This window comes from Mchenga conophoros, linkage group LG12, assembly GCF_057382185.1.
Source record: "Mchenga conophoros isolate Kocher_MC1m ecotype Shallow Benthic linkage group LG12, M_conophoros_male_GT1.1, whole genome shotgun sequence".
In the NCBI taxonomy this organism is placed as follows: domain Eukaryota; kingdom Metazoa; phylum Chordata; class Actinopteri; order Cichliformes; family Cichlidae; genus Mchenga; species Mchenga conophoros.
This window is the reverse complement of record NC_140537.1, coordinates 32982268-33009877: the sequence shown is the minus strand read 5'-3', so window position 1 is coordinate 33009877 and position 27610 is coordinate 32982268. Positions and strand designations below refer to the sequence as shown.

Genomic DNA, 27610 nt, shown 5'->3' with positions numbered 1-27610 from the left:
CAGCACAGTACATGTAATACCTACAGTATGTTCTAATCGCTCTAATAGGATATTATGGTCGACAGTATCGAGCGCTGCACTGAGGTCTAGCAGGACAAGCACAGAGATGAGTCCACTGTCAGAGGCCATAAGAAGATCATTTGTAACCTTCACTAAAGCTGTTTCTGTGCTGTGATGAGCTCTGAAACCTGACTGAAACTCTTCAAATAAACCATTCCTCTGCAGATGATCAGTTAGCTTTTTGACAACAACTCTTTCAAGGATTTTTGATATGAAAGGAAGGTTGGAGATTGGCCTATAATTAGCTAAGACTGCTGGGTCTAGAGATGGCTTTTTGAGTAAAGGTTTAACTACAGCCAGCTTGAAGGCCTGTGGTACATAGCCGATCATTAGAGATAGGTTGATCATATTTAAGATCGAAGCATTAATTAATGACAGGACTTCTTTGAGCAGGTTTGTAGGAATGGGGTCTAAAAGACACGTTGATGGCTTGGAGGAAGTAATTATTGAAGTTAACTCAGAAAGATCAATTGGAGAAAAAGAGTCTAAATGAATATCAATGGTACTAAAAGTAGCTGTAGATAATGTCACATATGTGGGATGATTATTGGTCATTTTTTCTCTAATGATTCAATTTTTTTTGTGAAGAAGTTCATAAGGTCATTATTAGTTAGCGTTACAGGGATGGTTGGCTCAAAAGAGCTCTGACTTTTTGTCAGCCTGGCTACAGTGCTGAAGAGAAACCTGGGGTTGTTCTTATTTACTTCAATCAGTGACGAATAGTAAGATGTTCTGGCTCTGCGGAGGGCTTTCTTATAAAGCAACAAACTATTTCTCCAGGCTAAATGATGATCTTCTAAATTTGTGACAAGGTTACCTCTCCAGCTTACGAGTCATCTGCTTTAGGCTACGTCTTTGAGAATTATACCACGGAGTCAGATACTTCTGATTTGAGGCCTTAGTTTTCACTGGAGCTACAGTATCCAGAGTCGTACGTAGTGAGGAGGTAAAATTATTAACAAGATAATCGACCTCTGTTGGAGTAGCGTTCAGATCTGCTCTCCTCTATGTTGGTACAGGGCATTGAAGATGATAACAGTGGGTGGATTATATTCTTTAACTTAGTTACATGGACTGCAATAAACACATTTTAAGATGACTGTATGGAGATGAGTTACATTTGTGACTTTTTTATATTGAAAATAGTCCGTGACTGATTATATTTTCTTTCATCCCACAAAAGAAATGATTCGTTGCTTGAGAAATTAGATATATTTTTGTTTTTAAAAAAATATGTTAATGACGATGATAATAACTGTAAACAAAAGGACTATTTCTGTTTTGAAATGTACTGAATGTATTTTGATGAGATTTATCATCAGTAGGGGGCTGTCTATGGGGAAATGGTCAGCCAACAAACTGATCTTAGGTTGATAAGTTGGAACAGCACATATCAGATGCTACATGGCTACATGATGAGAAAGAACCAGTCTGGGTATCTCTTGCTTCTCTTCCAACAGATTTAACGCCACTTACGGCTGATGAATGTGACATCGTAAGGAAGGATGCAGTAACATTAATTTAAAAAATTACCTTTGTTTGCTCGTTATTGAGCTTTTACAGCGTGGCAGGAATTATTTTTAAATAAATACAATTTCTTCCACCTTTGGCTCATTAAAATTTTTTTAAGTGAAAGTATCTTATTTTGGAAAAAATAGACGGAAGTTTTACTTTCTCAGTGATGCTGTGATGTAAACAACGACCACTACTTCCGGTTATGGCCGCAGGTATGTTTTTTCCTGATTTCTAAAGCGGTTTGCGGGAAATTAAATATATTTTTTGCACACTCTGTTTATTTCATATCACTAATTTTAGAACTAGTATCAGTTTTACGGATATTTTTATGGTTTTTGGTGCTGAGCGCGCTAACAGCTAGTTATAAAAACTGACTTGATAGCACATTGTTAAGCTAGTTACGTTTTTCTCGTTTCGACTGCATTTGCAGCAGTTTAAACGCAACTGTCCATTTCTCGCTGTAAACATCAATGCCCAGTAAGTATTCCTTTTTTAAAAATATCCTGCAGAGACTGATATGTTATTTGGTGCGGTGCAGCTTCAAGGGTCGGTGACCCACTCAGCTAAAACACATTTTGGTGCTAAGCTGACCTGTTTTTCGTAAAGCGAAAGGCTGATTTCAGTTACTACATTTTCCCTTCTTGCATGTTCTTACGTGTGCGTTTTCCAAAATGTTTTGGTATTGATTCGTTATTTTATGATTTTTCTATTGTCTTCTGCCCGTTTTCAGCTTTGAAAACCTGAATTAAAAATTCAAAACACACCACAGAAAAGTAATGAAATTTTGGTATTATAATGTTCTATTTCTGTTAGGACCTCTACTCAAGGAAGTAAAGGAGACTTTCAAGGAGTGAACTTTGATGGTGATGGATAACCCGACAGCAAATAAGAGCCACATTCCCTGTCCGTCTTGGATGGCCCAGAATGGCTGGTCAGCAGCTTCATCTCAGAACCCGCTCGTCAGCCTTCTCCCCACCTCCTATGAGCATATGCAGGCACCCAATCAGAGTTGTACTAACAACTTGAACACTGTATCTTCCAGAAACAACCCTCATGCTGACATGTATAAAACCTCTCATATTGGCAGCATTCCATCATCCAGCTCGCTGTTTGCCACAGATATCCCAAATCTCTCTCAAGGTATTTCTTTTAATCAGCAAAGCTCTAACCTTTCATCGATCATGGTATCAGCGAACCAAGGAAAAAATGTTACCCCACCAGCTCTTCGACAGTCAAACCAAGGACTTCAGCTTTGTGGGCCCCAGGATTTATCTGTTCTCTCATCCCACAATGCCTTCAAAACATTTCAAAATCCAATATCCAGTCAGGGTTTGTCAAGTGGGATTCAAGGTCTACCCCCCCGCCTGCCGTCATGCAGACAACATCAAGCTGCTTTTGAAGGAGAAAATGTGGAGTCCGCTCATGGTGCAGGAAACACTCAAAGCTATACCTCATCCACCTCTCAGGAGCAGCCTGAGTGGTTACCTTCATCACATTGCAGAGGTAAGCTGTAGCTGTATTACATGCATGTTACAATGTATTTTTTCACATCATATTAATGTAGGTACGCATGCAAGGTTGGATTTAAACTCGGTCCAAAGCAGTGTTTGGTATTTTAGTTGGTGCATTAGTTAAGTGGCTTACATAAATGCAAATAGTTGATTAAGTGTTAGGGTTTTCAGGGGTGTTGAATCATATTCTAGCTATCACAGGACAAGAGAACAACACTGTATGACAAAACTAACAAATTAAATTCTTGATTATCTGATATTTAAGGAAAGCATAAAATTCAGAGATTAGGATTAAAACTTAAAGAGTTCAGTTTTGACTAAATCTTCAATTAATTTTTAGGTTTCAGACATATATAGCAGTTGGGGGTCTAATAGATCCACCTGTTTTGTTTTTTGTTTTTGTTTTTTTGGAAGTGTAGATGTTTTTTAAAGTCTTTTAGCTCTTCCTCACACAGTCTTTAAAAATGTAGCCAAAATATAGATTATGTTACATTAGACTGATCTAATTTGTCTGTTGTGGATTGTTATGAAAATTTCAACTAAAAAGTTGACTTTGTTTCACCTGTCTAAACAAGTGTTTGCAGAACTGTTTAACACTTTGTGTGTTTGTTTTTAACTTTACTGTCTTCTCTTCAGGAGCTGTGAATGACCCCGTCCCAAAAGCAGCTGTTCAAAACACAAATAGATCTACTACGGTGAGGAAAATAACAGCAAATGCAGATGAAACTTCTGCTGTTTGATGGATGATTTGAAGATTTTTGCATTCTTCCACACCTTTTTGCTTTTACAGAGGTTTATATTTTAAGTCACTTTTAACTGTAGCACTGCAGTATGAATCTTGCCTTTTAACCAACATCACGTTAAAGAGCCTTGGAGATTTTAGATGATTACTACTATAACTATTATATTTTGTCCTGTAAAGGTTTTATTATGTCTGCTTTCAGGCCAGCAGTGAAAAGCGGCGTTCAGATGTTTTACAGCAGCGCGCTGAGCTGCTTAAACAACTGGCAGAGATGGATAAACTTGTAAGTGTGTTATGGCATTTTTTTAAATAAAGAAGGTAATTGATGCTTTTAAATAGTTCCCAACAAACATAGTTGAAACCCTGATAGCACATCTCTGGTCAAAATTGTGCGCAGTACAACAACAAAAACAGAACTGTGAAGTGGTGGACATACCGATTCATTTGTTAACTAAGTAGTCACAAACAGATGGGGACATGTTTTCTCCATGTACAATAAGTAGAATTACGAGTCTGTTATTGCTATTTGTGTTAACATACATCAGTTTTGTCTCATGTTGCAATATGAACTTAAGTTAGTTCCCCCTGCCCATAATGTCGGTGTCTCCCAGACTGAAAGACGTGGTGTTTAATTTTCTTTCTTGCTAGAAAGTGTAATGATGAAGTTGACATTTTCTCAAAGTCAAAATGTTTGCTGGGTTGTTATCTAGTATTAATACTTTAAAATTATTAAAGAAAATTCTACACAGTTGCTCCCTGCTTACTTCACTTTCCTCCTGTTAAGCTGAAAGCATTGCCATCAGATAACAGCAGCGATGGGCAGTCGTCAGATGATGAGCCACCTCAGTGTGAACAGACTGCTGCAAATTCAAAGGTAACTGCACAATAAATTATTGCCTGCACGTAGGGCTGCTCGATTATGGCAAAAATGATAATCACGATTATTTTCACTGAAATTGAGATCACGATTATTTGACGATATTTATTTAACCCTTTAAGACCTACTATAGAACCAAGTCCACCAGAGCTTATATTATTTTTATTTATTTTTTTTACATGCTGTAGTGCCATTTGTGGGAGCATTTCAAGTTGCTATACATCAATACAACTGTTATAGCCCATATTTTAATAATATGTATGCATTAAGTCCATAGTTATTACATAAATTGCAAAAAAGTGCAATAAACTACAAAAAAAATTGAAAATCGCTTTTGTTTTGTTTACATATATTTCTACTTGGAGAAATTTAAGAGGCTTATCCCTCAAAACTTTAAATACAATAAAGTTGCAAAAAATAGTTTCCCACCACAGGAAATTTATTTTGAGTGTCTTCATAGTTTTATTTTGGAGATACAGCAATTTTTATATACTGCAGGAAAAACAAAAAACAATCCTATGATGCAAATTTGCAAAGAAAACAGCAGGTGCATCATTTCACTGTGGGAAGTGTTACGAACAGCTGATAGGAACGGCAAAACGTGTTTCTGGAATATTATGTTTTTGTTCCTGCAAGCGCTTTTTATGCAATTTTTGCAAAGCTATATGTGGAACGAAACCGTGACCGAGGACAAGCTGATGGCATCAGATGTAAGTACAACTCCTCCGGTTTCATATGCAAAACAAATTATTGCGCTAGCTTACACGGTTCAGGTTCTACAGGGATTTAAAAATAGTTACGCAAAACGGAGCGTGCTGCTCTGACCGGCTTTAAAGGGTTAACAATGACTTTAAAAAAATAATATAAAATAGTGTACAACACCACTGAAGTTTTTTTTTTTTTTAAACTCTCTTTTCAACCAACGGCAGTCACTCTCCAAATAACTTCTGCTTAGCTTTCCGAGCTTCCCTCGGGTCCTCTTAATCAGCGGTCTCCAACCTTTTTTGCGCCACGGACCGGTTTATGCCCAACAATATTTTCACGGACCGGCCTTTAAGGTGTCGCGGATAAATGAGGGAGGGGCTAATAATCGGCTCAGTTATTTTTAATGATCGTTGAAAGCCCAGATCGTAATCGTGATTAAAATTCGATTAATTGAGCAGCCCTACCTGCACGTTCTTTGGGCTTTTCATATGCTGTGTGATTGTCAAGGTTGTTATCACATCAATTTAATTATTTCTATTACAGTCGCGTAATTCAGCAAATGGTTCTTCACCTTCATACTATGACGAAGAAAATGATGCTTGTGATACGCCAGAGTCACCTGCAGAATCGCTGGTATTTACCTGCATTTTTTACTTTGGGTTAGGGTTGCTAACCCATGCTGATAACAGTATGTTGGATTTTATTATTGTATTACATTATGAATTCTAAATTATCATTAATAATAAAAAGTGACCCTAACCCTGTGTTTTGGGAAACTGAAAAGGACTTTTTTGAAGGGGAAATGTTAGAGGTTTTTAATTTGTTTATATATGTTTTTTGTTGTTGTTTTTGTTTAATCTTAAGTCAAGGAAAAAAAGATTTCTTTTATTTCTTTCAGAAAAAGGAAGTTGTTTCAGACATGTCAGGGGACGACGATGATCAGGATTACTCACCAGGGAGTGATGAAGAGTTCAAAGAAGGTTCTTCAGATGAATCCAGTCATAGCGATCCAGAGTCCCCCGTGAGTGAAGAACCGCACCAAGAAGAGCAGAACTCAAAATCAGAAAATTCTTCAGGAAAGGATAAAGGAGTCACTCCTGTAAAGAGGAAACCTATGATTAGTCAGGCAGAAGCGTCACAAACGCCAGTGTTGCCAGCTGTAAAACGACCAAATTCAAAAGCTCGATTTTATGACAAGAAGAATTACTGCTTATTTTGCTCCAAGGCTGTATTAAAACTGTCACGGCATTTTGAGTCAATTCACAGTGACAAACCAGAGGTTGCAGCTGCATTTCAGTATCCCAAACACTCCAAAGAAAGACAAAATATATGGAAAAAATTAACAAATGAAGGAAACTTTGCACATAATAAAAATGTTTTGAAAACAGGAGAGGGAACTCTTGTCGTACGACAAAGACCGAAAGTGCTTGGACAGGCCCGTGACTTTCTTCCTTGTCTTCACTGTCATGGTCTTTTTGTGAAGAGAAACCTGTTCAAACACATGAGGACGTGCCCAGCGAAAAGCAAGATTGAAAAGGATTCAGGTATTGGAAAAAAGCGCATTGCATCAATGTGTGTGCTGGCAACTGTGGACTGTGAAGACCGTGGCATAAGTGATGTCGCTAGGAGCATTCTGAATGAAATGATATATGATGATGTGACGCGAGCTGTCATGGATGACAGGATTCTCTTGCAGTTTGGGGAATACATGTACAATCATTATGGCCGTGATGCGAAAAAGCACCCATATATAAGACAAAACCTTCGTCAGATAGCAAGACTTGTGCTTGAGGCTCAAAAAACGACCCCAATGAAGAAGCTGGAGGACTTCTTTCACCCTTCAAACTTCCAGCGTGTGGTGTCTGCAGTGAACGTCCTGGCAGGCTATGATTCAGAAACTAAAATTTACGCCGCTCCTTCCGTTGCAATCAAGCTTGGTCACAGCCTGCAGAAGACCTGCAGTATTGTTAAGGATAACGCGGTAAAGTCTGGTGATACAAAACAGGCAGAGGCTGCTAAAAACTTCCTCTCTGTGTACCAAAAGAAGTGGACTAAGCTTGTTTCTTCGGCCGCATTAAGAAGTCTCAGAGAAATTAAATCAAAACGAGCAAAGCAGATACCACTTGTTCAAGATATGAAGCGCTTGCATTTCCACTTGGAGAAGGTTCATACTACAGCTGAGAAGAATCTACGAGACAGTCTTTCTACAGAAAATTTTGTTGCTCTGGCCAGAGTCATGCTTTCCCGGATAATCCTCTTCAACAAGAGAAAACCTCGAGAGGTTGCAACGATTCAGCTGACGGAATTCATGTCACGAACAAAGTCAGATCCGCCTGATGACTTGGACCCGTCTGTCACAGAGTTGGAAAAAACCATGTGTAGGTTCTTCACCAGAGTTGACGTACGTGGGGACTGCGGGAGAAAAGTTCCTGTTTTACTGAAGCCCTCATTTGAGTCAGCTCTGGAGCTTCTAGTGGATTCTCGTGAGGCATGTGGGATCACCAGTAAGAATCCCTTCGTCTTTGCCCGACCAAATGCTCTGTCTAACTACAGGGGGACAGATTGTCTTCAAGGATTTATCAAAGAATGTGGAGCTCAAAACTCTGAAGGTCTGACATCAAAAAATGTCCGCAAACATTTTGCAAAAATGTTACAACTGATGAACCTGGATGAAAATGAAGCCAACCAAATTTTTGGGCCTAATAACAAAATCCAGATCCTGCGGCAGTGCAATGACTCCACACTGGATGATATTGAAATGGATTCTGAAGGTAATAAGGCTTATAAAAAGTAGGCCTACACACATTAGACTAATTGGCACTGGTTCCTTTTTTCTTATATTTCTTTTTTTCTTATATTTCTAGCTAGTGATGGGAGCATCACTAGCTAGAAATATACCGTAAGAAAAAAGTAAGAAAGTTGGATATTTTTAACTGGTTAAAAAAACGTATGCCATGAGCTACTCAGTTGTGATTGTTTGCAGAAGGGAACATGCTGAGTGAATTTATAAAGCTGGAGTCACTCAGTTAAGTTAAAAAAACAAGTGTGTGTAAATCCTGCAATTTATTTGAAGAAATGTGTGTATACGTGCGAGGATTGCTAAGAGAAAACATCTTTTTGTTTTTAATCCAGCTGACTCGTGGGATCATAGTGAAGGCAGACCTGCATCTCTTAATCAACAAAAACATGGAGGAAAAAGTGCCAACAAATCTATCAGAGGTAATCATGGTGAACTTTAACAGACTTTCTCTTGTTTCTTTTTCATTTTTAACCAAAAAAAAAACCAGGACAGAAAAAAGCAACAAATGGCAGCTAAGTCATTAAAAAAATAGCAGGTAATGAAACAGTAAAAGAAGCAAAACATTTGTTAAGCTGTTGTGTTCAAAATGTTCCAAAAGAGGTGCGCTCGTTGGCTTTTTTGCTGTTGATAAACCTGAACCTACAAAACATTCTCACTGTCATCATCTGTCAGATGATTCTGTCCTCGATTATGCTCTCTGCATCCGTGAGTGCGCTTGTGTCCAAGTGACTTAATATTCATGATAAGTTAAAAGGGTCTGTGCAGTAGTCCGTGTGCATTGTGTTTTGTGACTGTGTTGACTCGTCCACAGGGAATTTCCATTACAGTACAACAGTAACTTGACACAGAAAAAAATCGAAAGTGAAAATGCACAAAACACAGTTTATGTTTGGAGGTTTTACATTTTCAGTGTATAACATGTTCTCAGGTTCAGGCTCTAAATGTTAATTAGAATCATTTTACTACTATATTTAAATGTGCAAACATATTTCAACACGTGGCTGAAATATGTTGGAGGTCACGAGAAAGATTTTAATGTGAAATGCATTCAGAAAAAGATTGTATTACAGGGAATTGCAAACCTTTCTGAAACCTTACACCGTAACCTGATGTCCACCTCCCTTGAAATGTAACTGTAGTCTGGGTCAGTGCAGCCCACAACTCTTCTGATTGGCCAGCTCAGTACTGTTGATTCTTTCTATGCATTTACTGCTTAATATCTAAGCACGTTTAATGTGGGCAAATTGCTCCAATATGAGATTTGACATCGACTGTATCAATAAATAAGTGAGAACTGAGTGATGGTGGAGGCGTAGCAGGAGAGGGTGAGATTCAGAGAGAATCTGTGGAAGAAAACCTGCCACCAAGCAGGTTGATTTCAGTCTGTTACCCCAGTAATTGTCAGAGAGTTTAACTTGGTTCTGTTTCTAGAACAGAAACTCCAGACATTTCCTCTTCTCAGGATTAATGTGAGTTCTCTTTTTTTTTTATTCTGTTAGGCTCTAAATGTACACCCAAACACGTATGGGGGGATGCTGAGGTTCGTGCTGTAGAAACACACATGATGCGCTTCATTCAGGAGCACAAAGTGCCCCAGAAGGACGACTGCGTCAAGTGTCTTGAAGCTGAGGCAAAAGCACTGAGGAACCGCACATGGAAAGGTCTAAAGAACTACGTCCGAAACAGGATCACAACTCTGAAAAGACAAAATGACTCTTCGCAGGATTCTCCGACCAGCTGCAAAAGGCCCAGAGAAGCAGAACCACAGCAAAGTACTGCACATTACCTACAGCTATAGATGTGATATGTTGCTGAAGGCCAAACCTGTTTTTTTGGTTTTTTGTAAATGTCTTCAGCAACCCTCTTTCCTTATTCTTTGCTATTCTTCCTTTGCTTATTCTTTACCTCCTTCTCTCACTCTTCGATCTCTCTGTTCAGCTTTTTTTTTGTATCTGTCTCTTTCACAAAGTCATGAGTGTCTTCCTCTATTAGAATGGCCAACAAAAGCTAATAATTGCCCACCACTTTAACAATACCAGTCTGTTCTTTTTATGAGCACAGCAGTTTTCATCGTGGTGTTGTTTCAAATAATCCAGCTGATTTTTTGAATACTCACAGTTTTATGCTGTACCCTTAAAAGCTGTTTTAGGGTACAGATTAGAATCATAGTTGTTGTAAATATTGTATTTGCATGTCTGTGTATATGTGCTGGGATTTCTAAGGTGAACATAGACTTAATTACTTAATTACTTATTTATTTATAGCGAGACAGCCTTCGAGTGGACGACAAGCTGACTCACAGGATCACGATGAAGGTTCTACTGCAGACAGTGGAGAGGCACCTTTTAATCATCAAAAAGCACATGGAGAAACGAGAAGCTCCAGCAAGACTACACGTCCCAAATCTGTCAAATCAGGTGGACATGGTAATAATGGTAGTATTTAAGACTGACACGGTATTTTTAGGTAATATCATGTCATGCTAGCTACTTCCTGAGATGTTTTCATTACCAGACTGTCAGACTTAATTTTACTTACAGTATTTTACGTATTTTACGTACATTAGTAGAATTCAGTTGATCTTTTAGACCTCCATGGTTCTTACTCTGTCATTGCGTGGCTAGCATTTTAGCCCAGGTTTTAGGGATACCTGCTTTTTATCAGTGCAAATTAAATAATTAGATTTTATTTTTGGTTCTGGTCTTGCACACAGATCACAAGGAAGTTCTCAGAAAAATATTCCTATACTCTCTGCCCAAGATGAATTTTAATGTCAGGATCATTGATTTTTTTTCTTTTCTGCATGACAGGTTCCCTTCATAAAACTAAACACACGTGGGAGGAGGCAGAGGTCCACGCTGTAGAAAGACACATGATGAGTTTCATTCAAGGCCACAAGGTGCCTCAGAAAGACGACTGCATAAAGTGTCTTGATGCTGAGCCAAGAGTGCTGAGAAACCGCACGTGGAAAGGTGTAAAGGACTACGTCAGAAACAGGATCACAACCCTACAAAGACAAAGCGGCTTCTCCCTGGATTCACCGAAAAGCAGGAAAAGGCCCAGAAAATCAGCAGAGCCACAGCAGAGTACTGCATATTACTAACCGCTGTAGATTTGATATGATGTTGTTTTCTTCAACATTCCCTCTTAATTGACTTATCTCTCCCCCTACTCTCCCCATTAAGATTCCCAGTAAAAAGTAATAAAGTAATAATTTTCCTTATACGTATATATTTTTTGTCTTCAATACAGTGAGACAGTCTGCAGGTGGAGAACAAGCCAGTTCATGGGATCACAATGACTCCTATGCAGGTGGTGGAACAGAAATGTTTTATGATCAACAAGAAGATGAAGAAACAACAAGCTCCAGCAAAACGAGCAGATCTGTCAAATCCAGTGAGAAAGGTAATAATGGTCACCTTTAATATACTTCCTGTCTATTCATTTCTGTTTGCCTTTGGTTTAGATTGCCTTCATCACAATAATGGGATCGTCACACAAACTTATAATAAATTAATAAAAATACAAGAGTCAAATTAGTAGGCCAACCACCTTTTATGTGTTGCTGAAGGTTCAGGACACCTTACATCTTTCTTCATCTGCCTCGTTCATCTTTGCAATTTTTTGGAATGTTAGCTTTTTACCACGATGAATGAAATAATCACATATTTTGTCAAATAAGATTCAAACTATTTCACAAGTAAACCCACCAGCCTCTAGCAGCACAGTATATTAACACAATCTAGATATGGCAGTCCTACGTGCAGCATTTTAGGTGAAAAGAGCTCATGGAAAATAAACAAATAGTATCCAAAATGGAACAAAGTCTGTGTGTGGAGCATTTTACTTATAGCCCTTCCAGTTCAATATTATATATTTCATAAAAAGTAAAGTAGTCATTTATATTTAACATCTAAAAATAAACGGAATAGGTGTACCCACTTCTTTGTTGGGCATGATGGATGCACTTTCTCAACAAGCAGTCATTAGCATCCGAATGAAACAGTAATCTGGTATTATCTATAAAAACAAGGTGGGCACAAATACAGCAAATAATACATTCAGTTGCATGATAGAAGCATCTACAGATGGCCCCTGACAAAATCATAAAAAGAAATAACCATGAAAAAATAATATATTGTTATGGGTTTTTTTTTCATCCTCATAGGTTTCCACCTTAAAACTAAACACACGTGGGAGGAGGCAGAGGTCCACGCTGTAGAAAGACACATGATGAGTTTCATTCAAGGCCACAAGGTGCCTCAGAAAGACGACTGCATCAGGTGTCTTGATGCTGAGCCAAGAGCGCTGAGAAACCGCACGTGGAAAGGGGTGAAGGACTACGTCAGAAACAGGATCACAACCCTGCAAAGACAAAGTGACTGTTTCCAAGATTCACCAAAAAGCAGGAAAAGGCCCAGAAAATCAGCGGGACAGCAGAGTACTCCACATTACCAACAGCTGTAGATTTGATATGATGTTAATACTCAAACCTGCAACATTTCACATCCTTCAGCCGACTTATTGTTCTTTAGTCTTTCTGTCCATTTGTATATCAGATGTGAGAATATCTTTCCATTATGGTTCTCAGTTTTTGTTTTCTTTTTTTTTATGTTTTATTTTATCAAGTTTGTTTAACAGAGACTGTTCATGAATACTGAAAAATTACTGTTTTATTCACATTTAGATAAAAGGGTTTTTTTATGGTGTTCCTGGGTACTGTGACCAATTTTGAATACAGTATCTGGTTACATTGGTTGGTATACTGGCACATGATGCTTTGTTAAAATAAATGTTCAACAGTAAAGTCTCAAAAATAATATTGTAGCTTTTTTTTTGGCCAGGGGGGCAAAACCTTGTATCTTGATGGCACGTTATTGTACACCAAGAGTGTACAGGAGTGGTAGGAAAATTAGTCATTCAGAATGTTTGAATTTGATCAAATATAACTATAAAAGGTTCATCAAAACAGTATCTTAATTTCTCAAAAAGAAAGTACTTGGTGACAGAACTGCACTGTTCATTCTTAACAGTAACAGAGAGGCATGGTACACCCTTAGTAGGTCGCCAATCTGACACTCATTTAAGCACGTGTTTAGTATTGTAGCTTCTTGTTGGCTGACCTTATTTCATTTACCATATATGTATTTAGTTACTTTTCAGGTTTTCTGGGCATCTTCAGCTGGAAAGAATTAGCAGCTACTTTTAAATTATTTAAATAAATGTGCAATAATCTGAAATTCAGCACAGATGATATAGTATAGAAAACATTTTCATCTAGTCCCATTATATAACTCCAAATTAGTAACCGAATTAAATATGTACGTTTTGGAGGCTTTTACTGTGAAAGGACAAACGGAAACGTGAGACTTTCCAGCGTGATGACGCTTCCATTGCAGTGAGTCTCAGGTGTATAACGGGAACCGGGGATGCTGGAGCTACTATCAAACGCTTACAAAACTACTATTATTGCATTCTTCTACATTTTAATATAACGTAAAGCATTTCGCTTCCGGTGTAGGGGAGGCGAAAATGAGGACGCAAATGTTCAAGTGCTGCATGCGGAGCCCGCCGTTTCCTTTGATGTCCGAGGGTATTAAGTCTTTTATAACCGAATATGAATTTGTTTCTTGAGTCATTGGTGTTTTATCTCATCGTGTTTGCTTATGTGTACTGTTACTGATCTGTTTCATGATCATTTAGATCCGGTGCTATCCGAAGGACAGCTAGCGGTTATGTAGACTCGACAGTTTCTGCTAAAATTTGCTTAAAAATCATAGAAACTGAACTCATAGCGAAAAATCTGTGTTTTTGAAAATGCAACGTATTCCAACATCTAACCTGTGTCAGTGGAGAGCGCAGGATCACATTACAACCCTCCTGATATATTTTTCTGTTTTCTCTTTAGGTGACGCCTCCAAAACGAAATACACCTATCAGTGATGGTTATGGAGCATGATGGACGTCCCCTCAGCCAATCAGAGCCAGACACCCTGCCAGCCGTGGGCGGGTCAGAAGGACTGGTCCACAGCTTCACCTCCAAGACACCTCTTTGACCCTCTGCCCAGCTTTCAGCATCTCAACCTGAGGTCTCCTTCTGATTACACTCCTTGCTACAACCACCTCCAGATGTCCAGCTCCAGCTTCCAGAGAGACTTCACTGTATTTTCACCCAATAACAACAATCCTCATAACAGCTTGTTACATGTTAATAACACCGACCACAGTGTGCAGCCAGTCATTCCTGATGTTTCAGCCACGATTCCAGCTGCAAGCCAAGGAGGTAACATGAATGAAGACATTCGTCCTTGTGACACCCAATGGACATCACTTCATTCCCCTCACAACCCTTACCAAGCTGTAGCTCAACATTTCCAGCATCCCTACACACAGCAGGATTCAGTAAATGGACCTCAGTCACCACATCAAAATCATTTGCCCATTAGGCCTCCTTTATATGAAAACGAGAGTCTACAGTGTATACCTCAGCCTGGATTTGAGGGAGCAAATGCCAGATCATCTGCAGTATTTACTCACAATCATGCCTCGCCCACATCTCCCATCGAACAGCAGCCTCAGTGGACACTTCCAGCACACTCTGGAGGTGAGTTCATTAATATTAATCAGATGTCATGTGCTGTAGTGTGAATAAAAATAGACCACTTATTACTATTCTGGATCTCCCCTTTCTCCCCAGAAAATATAAACCAGTTTGTTCCCACTGCAGCTGCACAGGTCAAAAGCTTCACACCTCAGGTGAGGAAACATCTAATATTAAATATGCATATATATAATTCTAATAATTTATAGCAAAATAATTTCTTAGTCTTTAGAACCCCATAAATTTAAGGAAGTTGTTTATAAGTTTCTAACATTATAAGCTAACTTCTTCACGTGTGTTTACTCTGCTGTAAAACTGAGGAACCTTTATTCTTTAGAATCAGAAACTAGGTTGAACATCAGCTCGTGTTGACTCTGTTATCACCTGTGTGTCATCTTAGCTCTGAGAATGAGCTTTTACCTTTCCTCTCTGCAGTCTCTTAACTCTGAATCTCGTTATGGTCTGGACCCAGAGCTACTGCCTAGCGCTGTAAGTTCTTTTATCCTCTTACCTTTCTGTCTTTTCCTAACTAACTCCTGTCTGCTCCTTTAAAGTGAAGAACAATTTTCTCTTCAACTTCTCTCAGGCTTTTAGTCTGAAGGACGATGCATGTTCTCTCCCTAATATGTCTAATTTCCATTAATGTAAAGTATCGTTAACTATTTCTGCTTGTTTCTTTTGCAGCTTAGTATTTATCCTTAATTCCATGCATTTACACGTATATGTCTTTCCTCTGAAATATTAACATATTCTTGCTTCCACCTCTTGTTTCTCTCTTGGCCTTAGGTGAAAGTGATGACGGAAGACAAGGCTGAGTGGGAGGGGAAGGTTTTTACCTCTGAGCCTTTTTCCAGTCTTCCTCCATTGGCAACTACTTCCTGTATCGTAGAGGACAGAGGTGAACACACACAAAACTGTCTGTATTCCTAAATTAATTTTATCCAGCACTCTGGTTGCAGATGGCATATTCACCAGTGCATCACCATTACTTAAAACCTGCATCCCATCTTTGATCCTCTGTGTGCTTATCTCTGTTGTAGGTAATGCAAGTCCTTTTGCCATCCGCTCCACTTCGTACTGTGTGCCCTGTGAGGGTCAGGCCGCTCTGCTTAGCTGTCTGCCGCTGGGCGCTCTGATCACCCCTCTGGTAAAACAAAGTGCTGAAGAGGTTAGTTTCTCGCTGCTCAGTTTGCTTCATATTCTGTTAAAAATGGAGATGAAGCTACAATACTGTTGCTATAATTAACTAATATGGCATTTAGATATTAGATGCATTAAATGTGTTTGTTTGTTGCCTCTAGAAGCCTCTCCCACTGTGCAAAGAGACAGAGTGTGTTGTGGGCTGTGGGGGGTGTGGAGCTTCCATGTGTCCAGCGATGGGCTGGCAGGATTGTGGTCAAAGGTTTTACTGCCCCTTCTGTGGCAAACTCAGTGAAGGTAAGATTTAACAGAGAGAAGGTAAACTCACAAATACCAAAAATACAAAAAAAAACTATATTTGATTAAATTCAAATACACTAAACTTCATCTATGCAGTAGTTATGTGGTCTGTACAAACACTGAGGTCAGTCGTGTATTCCAGGGGTCAAGCTCAATAATAAAGGAGGCAGAACATTTGTAGTCATTGTCCCAAAGCTCTGGACCTTTAACTCCTTGCTTTCACTTTAAATTAAATTAAATTTGTACTGTCTTTTGTTTCCTTCAATAGTTTGTTTTTTAGCAACTTTTTCTACACTGTACTGTTTATTAACAGAAAAATATTTTGTGTCTTTTTGACCTGAAGACTTTATGGATTTATGGAACGTACTTGTTTGAGTAAAAATACTTAAAATATTGGTGGAATGAAGACAAGTAAGAAGTTTAAAAGCCATTTCAGTGTATTGAACTGCTGTGGACAAACTGAGTGTAGTTTGTTGTATTTTGTTGCTTTTTGTGTAGCTGCAGTTTGTCTGGCTTCTCTTGTGTTTCAGTACCATGGCAGCACTACCAGCCTACCAATGGTGTGAACGGGGTTCGGCTTGATAAGGAGAAGAGGCCTGAACTCAGCACGGGGTCATATGAAATCCTCAATTCTCAGAAGGTTACCCATTTACAGTTTTGTTTGCACGTTGATGATCATTAGCTGCTCTTGAAAACAGGCTTTGTGAAATTTAAGTACAACTGTGACACGCTTGTCATATTGTTTCAGGGGGAAGCTGCTGCACTCCTTCTAGCCATAGATGTGTCTGTCTCAGCACTGAGAGGAGGACACTTGGAATTTGTAACACAACAAATACAAATGCTGCTTAACTCTATGAACAGGTAAAACAGTGTTCAGTAATATTCCTGTGCAATTTTGATAAATCCTGGTTTGTCTTTAAGGTTTCATCCTGTGTGTTTAGGGAGGATGGTGATGCTTTAGATGTCCGTGTTGGTTTGATGACGTATGACAGCAGGATCCACCTCTACGACCTCACTCCTGAACTGTCCCGCCCACACATGCTGGTCATCACAGAGACAGAAGACCTGCAGCTTCCTGTGAGGGAAGGACTTCTGGTGCCCCTCAAAGACTGTATCAGCAGCATCGACAGGTAACAGAGATGCTAGCAGTTTTTTCAGATGTATTTTGCCGAGTCTGTATGACTAACTGATGCAGTGGTGCTACTTTGTTCATGTCAGTGTTTCATGTTTCACTCTTTCAAGTAATATTTTATCTTTTATTGGTAGCAAAGCAGGGAATCAGCACAGGCAACCACAACGTTTGAGGTCCATGTTGATAAAAAGCTGTGGAATTTGGCACATTTGTCATGGTTACTCCCCTGATCTCATTCAGTGGCCTTGACCACTGTGGTGCCACAAATGCTGCAGTCACTATAGTGAAAACGCTGGCTGGAGACTATAGAACAGGCAAAATAATTGCAAATGTATGCAATAAACCTGCAATCGTGTTGCCTTTGAAATGATTGCTTCAAACACAGGTACCAGGTGTGCGACCATGTGGGGTCAAGCTGGCATTTACATGCAGGCTGTTTCTGATAATGCAGCAATTAACTTGACCCATCACAAACAGGTGAACTCTGTCTTATTGCCATTTTATTTCTCACCTTTCCTCGTTTACAAAAATTAAACTCACGAGCTGTTTTTATGGCTTAATAAGGTAGATAATAGCCCTATTACCCTAATAACCCTAACCCATGGTAGACATGTTTTTAGGAAAACAATGCTAGTATGCTAATTGCCACAAAACCCTGGCAGGCAGGCGGTTAGGTGTCATTTACATTCAAGTTTGTTAATGCACTTACTTAGGAAGTCACCCAGGAATTTCAAATTGATACCATAAGTGCTAGGAGGCTGATTGGTAGCACTTGCAGAGCACTTGCAGGTGCCACTGTTTTTAAACTCTGATGTAAGTATAGTCTTGTCTTGATGTCTTTCATGAGTTTCACAAACTGTTTGTCTCTGTTCTTCATGCAGCGTGTTACAACTCGTTCCTCAGTTCAACACAGAAGGAACTGACTCCGGTGGAGTTCCCATGGAGCTGCCTGTCAAAGCAGGACTTGCTGTACTACAGGTTTGGCATAACTGCACTAAACTTCATTAGGCTAAATGTCACAATTAAAGGTTTTTCTTTGTGCGATGTGGCTGCATTAAATATTGATAAAATCATAACTGACTGTATTACAAACTAGGGTCTGGGTTGTCCTGGCAAGCTGCTGATCTTCCATACTACCTCTCTGATAGAGACTGGACACACAAGCTCAGGCTTCTTTGGCACCAACAAACCAAAGGTAGACTATCTCAATGCTATAAGGTGTAAACATCTGTGGGTACTAGGGTCGCAATGTAACCGTTGAACTCATCCTTTGGCGAATGACCCCTCTCCATATGTAAATTTCTTTCTCCTCCCCCTCCCACAGTCCATCTTTCAGCCATCAGAACAGGCCGTGTCAGTGGTCAAGGAGTGCGTCCATCAGGGATGTGGTGTTCATCTGTTTGTTCTCTCTCACCAAGATGTGGGTGGGGCTTGGCCAGGCGACATTCCATATTTGACAGGTGGAGCTCTGCACACTTACAGCCACCTCCAGGTAAATCAGCAGCTTTTCCTACTGTTTTACTGAGAATTCCACAAATGAAATGGTTAAAATCCTGGATGTTGAATAATACTGAATTAAGTGATGGTTGTAAACACCGCAACATCAAACATGGCATATTTATAACCATGAAGGTTGCCACATGGGAGACACAGTAACAAAAATGACACTACACTAAAGTCCAGCTCAATTTAAAGCCTGCAGCCTGCAGTTAGTTATCCTAATGGGGTGACAAATTACATTCTGCTTCACTATTACAAATCTTGTTTAAAATGTGTGTAAATACATGTGACAAATTGTGCTTTTTAAACCAAGAATAAAAACGAGGTCTAGATCCTTACATCAGCAGACAAGCAGATGGAACTAGAAAAAAGGCATCCAGAGAAAATTAAAGAGGCCATCAGATTTATCAGTACTGCAGGAGGTCTTTTATCTGTATCTGTATAATGACGATTTGGAAAATGTTTTGTGAGGTCTGGTTGTAAACTGGTATTTTTTTATATGCTCCACAGGGAGAATTGGACAGAGAGCGTTTCAGCACTGATCTAAAGAGGACTGTAGAGACACACACAGGCTACAAGGCTGAGCTCAGGATATTTGTCAGCAAAGGTGAGATTTATTTCTTAGTTAAGATTTTGCAGGGAGTGCTCTGCAGAAATGCTTCCATTACTTGTACGCGTCTCACTAGATTTACGCGTGTCCGGCTGTTACGGGCTGTTTGTTCCTGGTTCTAACCCTGGACGTGTCACTTTGGCCACCCTCGACACGTGGACCACACTGGCTGTGGAGCTCGCACACACCAGAGCTCTGGATGAGACGAGGGGCGTAGCCATACAGGTGGGTCTGTCATTTAAATCCATTATAGTGACAATTTTAAAGCTTTTTTGCTGATGTAGTTTACAAATAAGGTGATATCGATGTATCGATGAAACGGTAACTGCACATACTGGGAACCAGTTTACATGTTAGCTGTACACTAAACCTGTTTTTTTCCCTTTTGTCCTGTGTGTCAGGTTGTTTTATCTTACACCCTCCAGACAGGAGACCGGAGGACCAGGGTTCACACTCTGACCCTGCGGTGCTCACGTCAGCTACAGGACACCTTTCGTCACTACCAGGCCCAAACACTACTCACCTTCTACTGCAAGAAGAGTAAGGAGTTTGCACTGTTCACGGGTAGACTATTAGAGCTGTCTTTGATCTTTTCTAACTTTATAACAATATAAATTATATTGTGTGACAAAATCTGCCTACACACAAGTTAAAGGAAGGAGTCCTGCTGGGATTTCAGCTCTACTTTCATGTAATATGAAGACTCAGAGAGCTGCAGCCTTCTGTCACTCGATAAACAGAACAGGAGCAGAGAGCAACACCAAGGAAACGAAAGTCAGATTAAACAGCTTTCTGCTTTTTAAGACGAATAAATAACTAAATCCTTAAAGTGAACAAATATTCAAATACTAAAATATTTAGGTGAGTCAATCCTAAACATAATGAAAATTGCATGAAAACCTGAAATTAATCAATATACAATTAACTGCGCTCAATAATCTGTAATATTTTTTAATATTATTATTAATAAAAATATGACGTCATTAAAACCACCTATCTCGTGCTATTAATCATCTGTTTACCAGTTTTATTTGGGGGTTTTTGTAAGTCTGTACTATAGTAAGTTTATCTCTTTAAAAGCTTATTGGTGCAGCTTTACAGTCTCTCATGTGGCATCTTGGTAAAATTATTCACTCGCCCCTGTAAAGTGACGGCATTTACACTGAGGTCTGAATGAAGCTTGATGTAAAGATTCTGAGGTATTGATGTTGTCTTCTCTTCTTTTAATAAAGGCACCAACATCCTCATAAATATTAACATCTGAAGCTACCAAATTATATTCAAATGATGCCTTCGTTCTGTCTGGTCAGTGTACTGTGCAGTACAGGAGCGCCCCCTGCAGGAGCTGAGGGAGGAGCTGCAGACGGAGGTTACGGAAGCGCTGGCGTCCTATCGAAAACACTGCTGCTCTGCTTCAGTGTCCGCGGGGCAGGTGAGAACATTGCGTACACATGTCCCGCTTTTTATGGTTTTATTATATTGCACATAGTTGAATTGTTTTGAATCTTGCTGACCATACATACTGCACTGTGTGCGTCCTGTAGCTGGTTCTTCCTCAGTATCTGCGAGCTCTTCCTGTTTACATCAACAGCCTGAGGAAGAGTGAAGTGCTGCTGCCAGGCTTGAGGAGCTCCATCCATCAGCGCCTGCAGCAGCGCTGCCAGGTGCTGCGCATGGACACCTGCAGCACTGCCACACACTTCTACCCTCTGCTGCTGCCTCTGGTCAGTGCCATCAACACATGGGAGTTTGTCTTACATGTCTTTATTCTGTTAAATAAAGGTGTTCTTGATCAGAGTGACGCTAATATGTCAGGATAAAGTTGTGATAAAGTAACTTCAAAATAGTGTCAGATGCTCATTTGGATGAAGCAGAGAGAAATGGTTAGAATTTATGCTCACATGTCGTGATGAGATATTCTAAAAGCAAGAAGAATTTATTCTTATGGTACAATAAGTGTCACTAGCTGTATTAAAAATTACTTTATTTATTTTTAATTGTATCATTACCGTGATTTTTAAATTTACATATATATTTAAATGCAGTGAGGTTTCAGCAGAAAAACTGTCTGCACAGTTTAGTTTTTCATTCATAAAACGAAAGGAGAAAGAAAAAGGATTGATTTCCTGTTACATGTAGCAAACTATTGTCTATTTTAAGAACAGAGTGCAGTCACAGCCAGGCAGCACAGGCCACGGTGCTGATGAGTCATTGACAAACTAGTATTTCTCCAGCCCTGCATTAGTGGTGAATTGTGACCTCTTTTTCCATTGAACAAGTCAGCATAGAGATTGCGCTTAAAATAGCAACGCTATGTATTTAGTAAGTGATTGCTCCTTTAAATAGTCACCATTAGCTTAGCCTTTGCACCATTGGACAGTTCCACTTGTGCCATTTTGAGCTTTGATGACTTTTACTAAATTCAGCTTTTCACTCCTCCGTCACCTGCAGCCTTTATCAACTGACAGCTCCAACCTTCCAAAACCAGAGGAGGCACTGCGCTGCTCTGCAGCTAGCCTGGAGCCCAGAGGTCTTTATTTGGTTCATACACCCCTCACGCTGCTGCTATGGGTGGGCACCCAAGTCCCAGCATGCACACTGGTTGAGCTCTTCAACACCAGCTGTTTTTCATCCCTGCCCTCTGGAGAGGTGAGGATTGAGGAAAGATATGGATGCATAGAAGAGATTATGTCAGATTTTAGTGGTATTTAAATTTTCTTTCTTTATGATGATAAATATATTTATTACTTTATTGTAAATAAAATGTGATCACTATAATAACTGATTTACAGAGCAGAGCTTTGTTATTTTGATGGAAAGGGTCACAGAAGTCTACCATAATGTAATTTCTGCTCTCATTTTTGATGTACTCATTAAAATGAGTCATATTTAATAACATTGCATTTTCAAAAACAACTTCATTACAATAACATATACACAGAAAACACTATGCATTTATGAGGGCATGGAGATAAAAGATAAGAGGCACACCGTACGGTCGCTTCCCACGTCAACACCACATGAATCGGATGAATGATTTATTTTCTGCAGTTACAGCAGAGACTAAAGCGCTGCAGTCGTCGTGCATAAACAGGCAAACGTGAACTAAAGGGACTGAAGCTGGCTGCTTATTTGAGTGAAATTAAATGTATCAAGGGAGGTTGCTGCAGAGGCAATGCTTTTTCAGTTTTACATCTTCACTGTTTTATTTCATTCTGACCGCTGAACCCTCGCTCTGCTGCCCCCCTGGACACTAAAATTACCGTCAACATTTCAGCTAGTTTTATAGTCGGGCAATATTTCTCCCATGGAGGTGATCACAAGTCAAAAACCTCTGAGCATGCAGCTTTCTAATCCTGCAACCACCTCACAGAGAGTGAAGAATGGGGTATCTGTTATAAGAGCGCAGAGAAGATGAATAGACATGCACACCGTGTGGTCACTTACTGGTGGAGCAGCACATAAAGCAGAGATTTTTTAGCCCATTGTGACCATGGAGGCCATTAAAGCAAAGCAGCCACTGTGTTAAAAAATAAACTAAATGCACTTAAACTGGAAGCGCGTCTGATCATCAGAGATTACTCCAGAAACAAATGCCATTCAGTGTAACATGAATGCTTGTCTAACCAGAGCTCACAGCATAATCATCTGGGTTGGGATGCACGCTCAATAATCCGAGTAAAACCCAGGAAAGTTGATTCTGTTTATCTGCAGCGCTTTCACTCATCCGAGTGACTTCTTCAGTCTCAGCTGACTGCAGGTTTCACAGCCTTTTAAACAGTACAGCTGCATAACAACCGAGACTATCACCACTGACTAACAATGAGCCATGAGCTCAGTCTCTTTAAACGTATACTTTCCCGTCAATTCAGAGTTATCGAATCACATGACAGAGAAAACAAGTCGAAAAAACTCCACACAGAAGGGCCCAGCTGTAACGTTAAATGTATGATTTAGCGTCTTTTCTGATAATTGAACTTGTCTGGACTCCACCAAAGAACCACCTAAGTTTCCTGATCCTGCGAGCTCGTTTCTTCTGGAGGAAATCCTGAAGCATGAGCGTCGTCCACACCAAGGTGCAGCTGCTTCACTCTATAAAACTTAGTGGCCACAGATGCACTCCAGGACCTTGAGGGAGGATTCAGCAGTGTCATGTTGGATGTTAGGAGTAAGATAGACCACTGATGCTGCGAGCACTGTTTCTGACAGTCCTGCTTGTTTATTTAGAGGTGCACTAGCTCACCATCAGTGTTAGTGAGCCTTTTGGTCATATTTCAACATTCAGCCAGTTTGCATGACTGAATTAACAAACAGTAAGGCCATCATTCTGTAATCATTTTAATATGTGTGTGTGGGGGAGGGAGTTTAACTGTCCTACTCTGTTGAGTCAGTAGATGTTAGTCAAAAGTGGCCAGAGTAAAAAAACAAAACACAAAAGCCCATAAAACTGTTAAATCTCAGCTCTTTTAGTAAAAAAAAAAGAAGGTAAAAAAAAAAGATGTTAAGTACATAAAGTGATGATTGCTTTTGTTTGTAACAAAGTGCTATAAAAACACACCTATGAAAATGTCATCCACAAAGCAGTTTATGTGGAATGAGAAGTTCTTTTAAAAAATATATTTTTCAGGTGTTTCTTTTTAATTTTTGTTCCGTTTTTTCCTCCAGACCAAGCTGCCAGTTCTGGAAAACCATCTGTCCATCAGTATCCGATCCCTGATCAACACACTGAACTCAGGGGCATCGTGCACCCGCAAGGTGAGCGGCTGTGTCAACTGCAGCTGAAGGCTGAGTTTATTTGTTTAGACAGCATCACCCCAGTATGATGACCTTATGTTACACATCTGCTGTCATCTCAGCGAGTTCAGTCCACATCTGTTCCCAGCTCTCATTTGAGCTATAAACCTGCACGCTGAGATACACTGCTTCTTTCAGGAATGGTGATGCTGTTTTGTACAGAATCAGTCAGGCAACAGTTTTGTAGAGGCTTATTTATTATCTGGAACATTAACTCCTCTGGAGAAGGTGAGTTATGTATCAGCTGCAAGCTGAAATCTTGCAAGAAAGTTTCCCTGCAGAGCCCGATGCCTTCTTCACAGTAGCACCCTGTGATTCCAGGTCATAGACACAGACGGGGTTAGCTGCAGAAACTCGTGTTTTGAGTCTTGGTGTGTATATGTAATGCAGCTGTGTACAGATTAGCACGACTTAAGACCGGAGACGCTTTCGAAAGCGTAACCTCCTGCGTATCGTTCTTTTTCAGCTGTGGGTGGTAAAGCAGGGCGACAGTTGCGAGGAGGCCCTGCAGCGTCACCTTGTGGAAGACAAGAGCCCCAATGGAGGCGCGTCCTACGCAGACTTCCTCTACCATCTCCACGTCAACTCTGTCCGCCTGCTGCAGTGACACACACACATATTTACATATTTATGTGGATACAACGTCTTTAACACAAGATGAAACCACAGAGTATCCACCTCAAACAACAACCACAGGAGGAACAAAGCTCTCATACAGTAATGTAATCGAGTAATGAGGAAAGTCTATAGTCAGATATATAAGGAATGCATGGAGACATTTCAAATGATGCAATATTTGATCTGTTGAAGGACTGCTGTGATATTATTTATGTTTGTGTGACTTCTTTTGTTTTGAGTGGACTGTTCATTTATTCCTCTATCGTGGAAAGTCTCTAATCTTTGCCTGAGATTTTTGTGTACGTGTGTCTCAGTGTGTGTGCGATGCCCAGAATGTGTTTCTGTGTGAGAAATATGTCCAATAAATAAATGAACTCAGTCAAGAAGGGAAGTTTCAGGTGTCATCTTGCAGCAGCAGATTCATTTGTGGCCAAAGGGGCAACTGTCTAATGAGTCCACGTGGCTGATAACATTAATTCACAGCAATTATGTTGCTACAAGCAACACTCAAGCATGTTGCTGAAGCATGGGCGAGGGGCTGCGGGGGGCACGTGTAGTTTGACACACTCTGTGAGGTTGTAGTTGAGCCCTGGGTGCTTTGAGCTAAATGCCAACAATTGCTCATTGGCTCTCAACAGAAAATATGTAAAAAAAAAAAAATGTTTCAGGTTTCTTTCATAAAGTGCATTGGACCAACAAACCATGGTGGTGCTACTGCAAAGAATACGAGAACAACGGAGTTTTCTCAGAAAACAGCAAATATAAACCTTGTGATTTGGGTGAAACTACACAGTGTCATAGAATTACTGACGGTATTGTCTTCGTATATTTTGGGAACTGTAAATTTACCTCGTCCACGAGTCATTCTTTGAAATATCTGAGATTACTTATTTCAGACCAACACCTCTTGTGATCTCTTCTTGTGAAGAAAGGTTTTATTGACAGAAGTGCTTAAGTAGAAAGGTGCTTATTTTTAAATAACCTATGAAGATTTGATCTCATAACGACAGAGTTTAAAAGGTCAGTGCTGTAATAATATTTGTCCTGCAGCGAATGGTTTCTTTCAGAGGTAATCTGATTACCAGCAGCCATCTGGGCCTGCATCAAACTCTGTCTCATTCTTAGTCCTCGTGTCTCTGATCTCACAGCTTTTATTTTTAGATCTTGTTACCTTCTTATCCTCCCAGATTCTCACGATTAATCACAGTTATTTTTTTGTGTGCATTTCTCTGAAGAGTATTTGTTTCTGTTCTAGCCCATTTCAGGCTTTGCCGGCCAATTTCACAATGTCCTCTGTCCAGGTCTTGAGTCCAGCTCATTAAGAAAAGACGCAGATAGAACATTCAACATTCATTATTAGTCAGCGTGTCCTTCCAAGAAATCTGCTAACTGCTGAGTTGATGTCTGTAGTTTTTATTGGCAGTGTGTAGGCTTTTCACGCATTTTGGGTAGAGCTCAGATCAGTGAAACCATTTTCACTAAAGAGGATGTGGACCTCAGGAGTAGAGGTTAAACTGCAACCAGTCATTGTCCAACACTATCTGAAATGAAACTTGACTTCTTGGGAGAGTCCAGACGGTGATGAGGGACAAAAGCTGTGGATAATCTGAATCCTCACAAATAAGTAAAATAAACAAAATTTAAAATAAAAACAATGTGGTAAAGAAGGTATTCAGATCCTTTACCTAAGTTAAAGTGCCAAAACTGCGCTTTAGAAATAAGCTATGAAATATATACTGAGGTAGAACACTTTAGTAAAAGTACTTTTACATACGCTTAACATTAAAGTAGCCAGTACTAAATACAGTTTTGCACTTTTTCATACTTAATGAGTTTTTATTGTATTTCCTGCACAGCTGTGTCCATTACTTGACACATATTTGTTGTTTTGAGGAAGTCACGAAGATGCTGATGTAACTCTTCCTCAAACTTGAAGAGAAAACTTTTATTTACTGCACACATAGCGGCACGTTTTGACAGCAGAAACAAGCTCTCTCATATTTGCCCCTATTTGGAAATACGCACCAAGCTGGCGGGAGGTGTGTTCGATTACGTTGTCGCGCTTGCCGTTGGACTGTTTGTCCACCAGAGAGCGACAAAGAGTCGAAGCTCCGCTGCCGCTCAGGAAGCCGCGAACCAACTCAAGTTGACTGCGTCAATTTAGCCGAGCTGATCAGCACGAGACCGGAAATTCATTATTGCTGTTTTCATAATAGAATCCAACATCGTTTCTTAGACGAAAATAAAGACGGATGCACTCATTTGGATAAGATAGGTGAACTATGACATTTAATTACTAATCTTCACAAAGGTGCATGAATAAAATTATTAGATTTAAGGATAAATTATATGCTACCCAGCTCTGTTTTCTGTCACTTTTTAAAAAATAGTCCTGATGTGGTGGCATGACCAAAGCGATGGTGAGAGGAGTGGTTTATGCACACACGTCGATACAGACTATACTGAGCGCCTCCAAATATTAATGAATGACAATACAAAATAATACCAAATACAAAATTTCTAACTTATTTTTTTTAGATAAAGAATGAGGAAATGTAGGCTGTGCATCATCTTCAAGTATTTCAAAGATTGAACATCACATATTCAAATTGCTCCAAATACACACTTAAATGCATGCAGAGAGAATATAGCTGTATTGCTGATTTTAACCACCAGGAGCATTACAACCCCAAGATAATCTTTGC

At 39.7% G+C, this 27610-nt stretch overlaps 2 protein-coding genes across 5 annotated transcripts; both read left to right on the top strand.

Moving 5' to 3' along the window:
• The first annotated feature begins 1669 nt into the window (after positions 1 to 1669).
• Positions 1670 to 13030, top strand: LOC146563021 (uncharacterized). 3 transcript variants are annotated; one of them, XM_085295369.1, is made up of 13 exons: positions 1670 to 1787; positions 2389 to 3078; positions 3723 to 3781; positions 4031 to 4111; positions 4613 to 4702; positions 5954 to 6043; positions 6309 to 8181; positions 8543 to 8629; positions 9710 to 9982; positions 10475 to 10627; positions 11021 to 11296; positions 11463 to 11615; positions 12379 to 13030. In XM_085295369.1, exons 2-13 carry the CDS (start codon positions 2436 to 2438, stop codon positions 12675 to 12677), a joined length of 4077 nt encoding a protein of 1358 aa, XP_085151495.1. In that variant the 5' UTR covers positions 1670 to 1787; positions 2389 to 2435; the 3' UTR covers positions 12678 to 13030. The 3 variants fall into 3 exon arrangements, with proteins under 3 accessions (XP_085151495.1, XP_085151493.1, XP_085151494.1); XM_085295367.1 differs by having other exon boundaries at positions 10475 to 10636; XM_085295368.1 differs by lacking the exon at positions 1670 to 1787 and adding an exon at positions 1837 to 2052 and having other exon boundaries at positions 10475 to 10636.
• A 556-nt stretch (positions 13031 to 13586) lies between these two features.
• On the top strand, positions 13587 to 25296 carry LOC146563020 (protein transport protein Sec24C). Of its 2 annotated transcripts, XM_085295364.1 has the most exons (21): positions 13588 to 13803; positions 14119 to 14814; positions 14908 to 14966; positions 15247 to 15300; positions 15598 to 15709; positions 15852 to 15979; positions 16113 to 16248; positions 16782 to 16891; positions 17000 to 17112; positions 17193 to 17381; positions 18265 to 18361; positions 18480 to 18578; positions 18708 to 18875; positions 19394 to 19490; positions 19570 to 19718; positions 19895 to 20033; positions 20804 to 20925; positions 21038 to 21217; positions 21945 to 22142; positions 24159 to 24248; positions 24754 to 25296. In XM_085295364.1, exons 2-21 carry the CDS (start codon positions 14166 to 14168, stop codon positions 24892 to 24894), a joined length of 3030 nt encoding a protein of 1009 aa, XP_085151490.1. In that variant the 5' UTR covers positions 13588 to 13803; positions 14119 to 14165; the 3' UTR covers positions 24895 to 25296. The 2 variants fall into 2 exon arrangements, with proteins under 2 accessions (XP_085151491.1, XP_085151490.1); XM_085295365.1 differs by lacking the exons at positions 19570 to 19718; positions 19895 to 20033 and having other exon boundaries at positions 13587 to 13803.
• Positions 25297 to 27610: the final 2314 nt, after the last annotated feature.

What these genes read in the sequence shown, in the direction of transcription:
- LOC146563021 (XM_085295367.1), top strand. Translation starts at nt 2,436, where the DNA reads ATGGTGATGGATAACCCGACAGCAAATAAGAGCCACATTCCCTGTCCG. An exon ending in TGCCAACAAATCTATCAGAG is followed by an intron (nt 8,630 to 9,709) that starts GTAATCATGGTG and finishes TTATTCTGTTAG; the next exon opens with GCTCTAAATGTACACCCAAA. An exon ending in AGAAGCAGAACCACAGCAAA is followed by an intron (nt 9,983 to 10,474) that starts GTACTGCACATT and finishes ATTTATTTATAG; the next exon opens with CGAGACAGCCTTCGAGTGGA.
- LOC146563020 (XM_085295364.1), top strand. Translation starts at nt 14,166, where the DNA reads ATGATGGACGTCCCCTCAGCCAATCAGAGCCAGACACCCTGCCAGCCG. An exon ending in TCAAAAGCTTCACACCTCAG is followed by an intron (nt 14,967 to 15,246) that starts GTGAGGAAACAT and finishes TCCTCTCTGCAG; the next exon opens with TCTCTTAACTCTGAATCTCG. An exon ending in TTGGCACCAACAAACCAAAG is followed by an intron (nt 18,579 to 18,707) that starts GTAGACTATCTC and finishes CCCCTCCCACAG; the next exon opens with TCCATCTTTCAGCCATCAGA.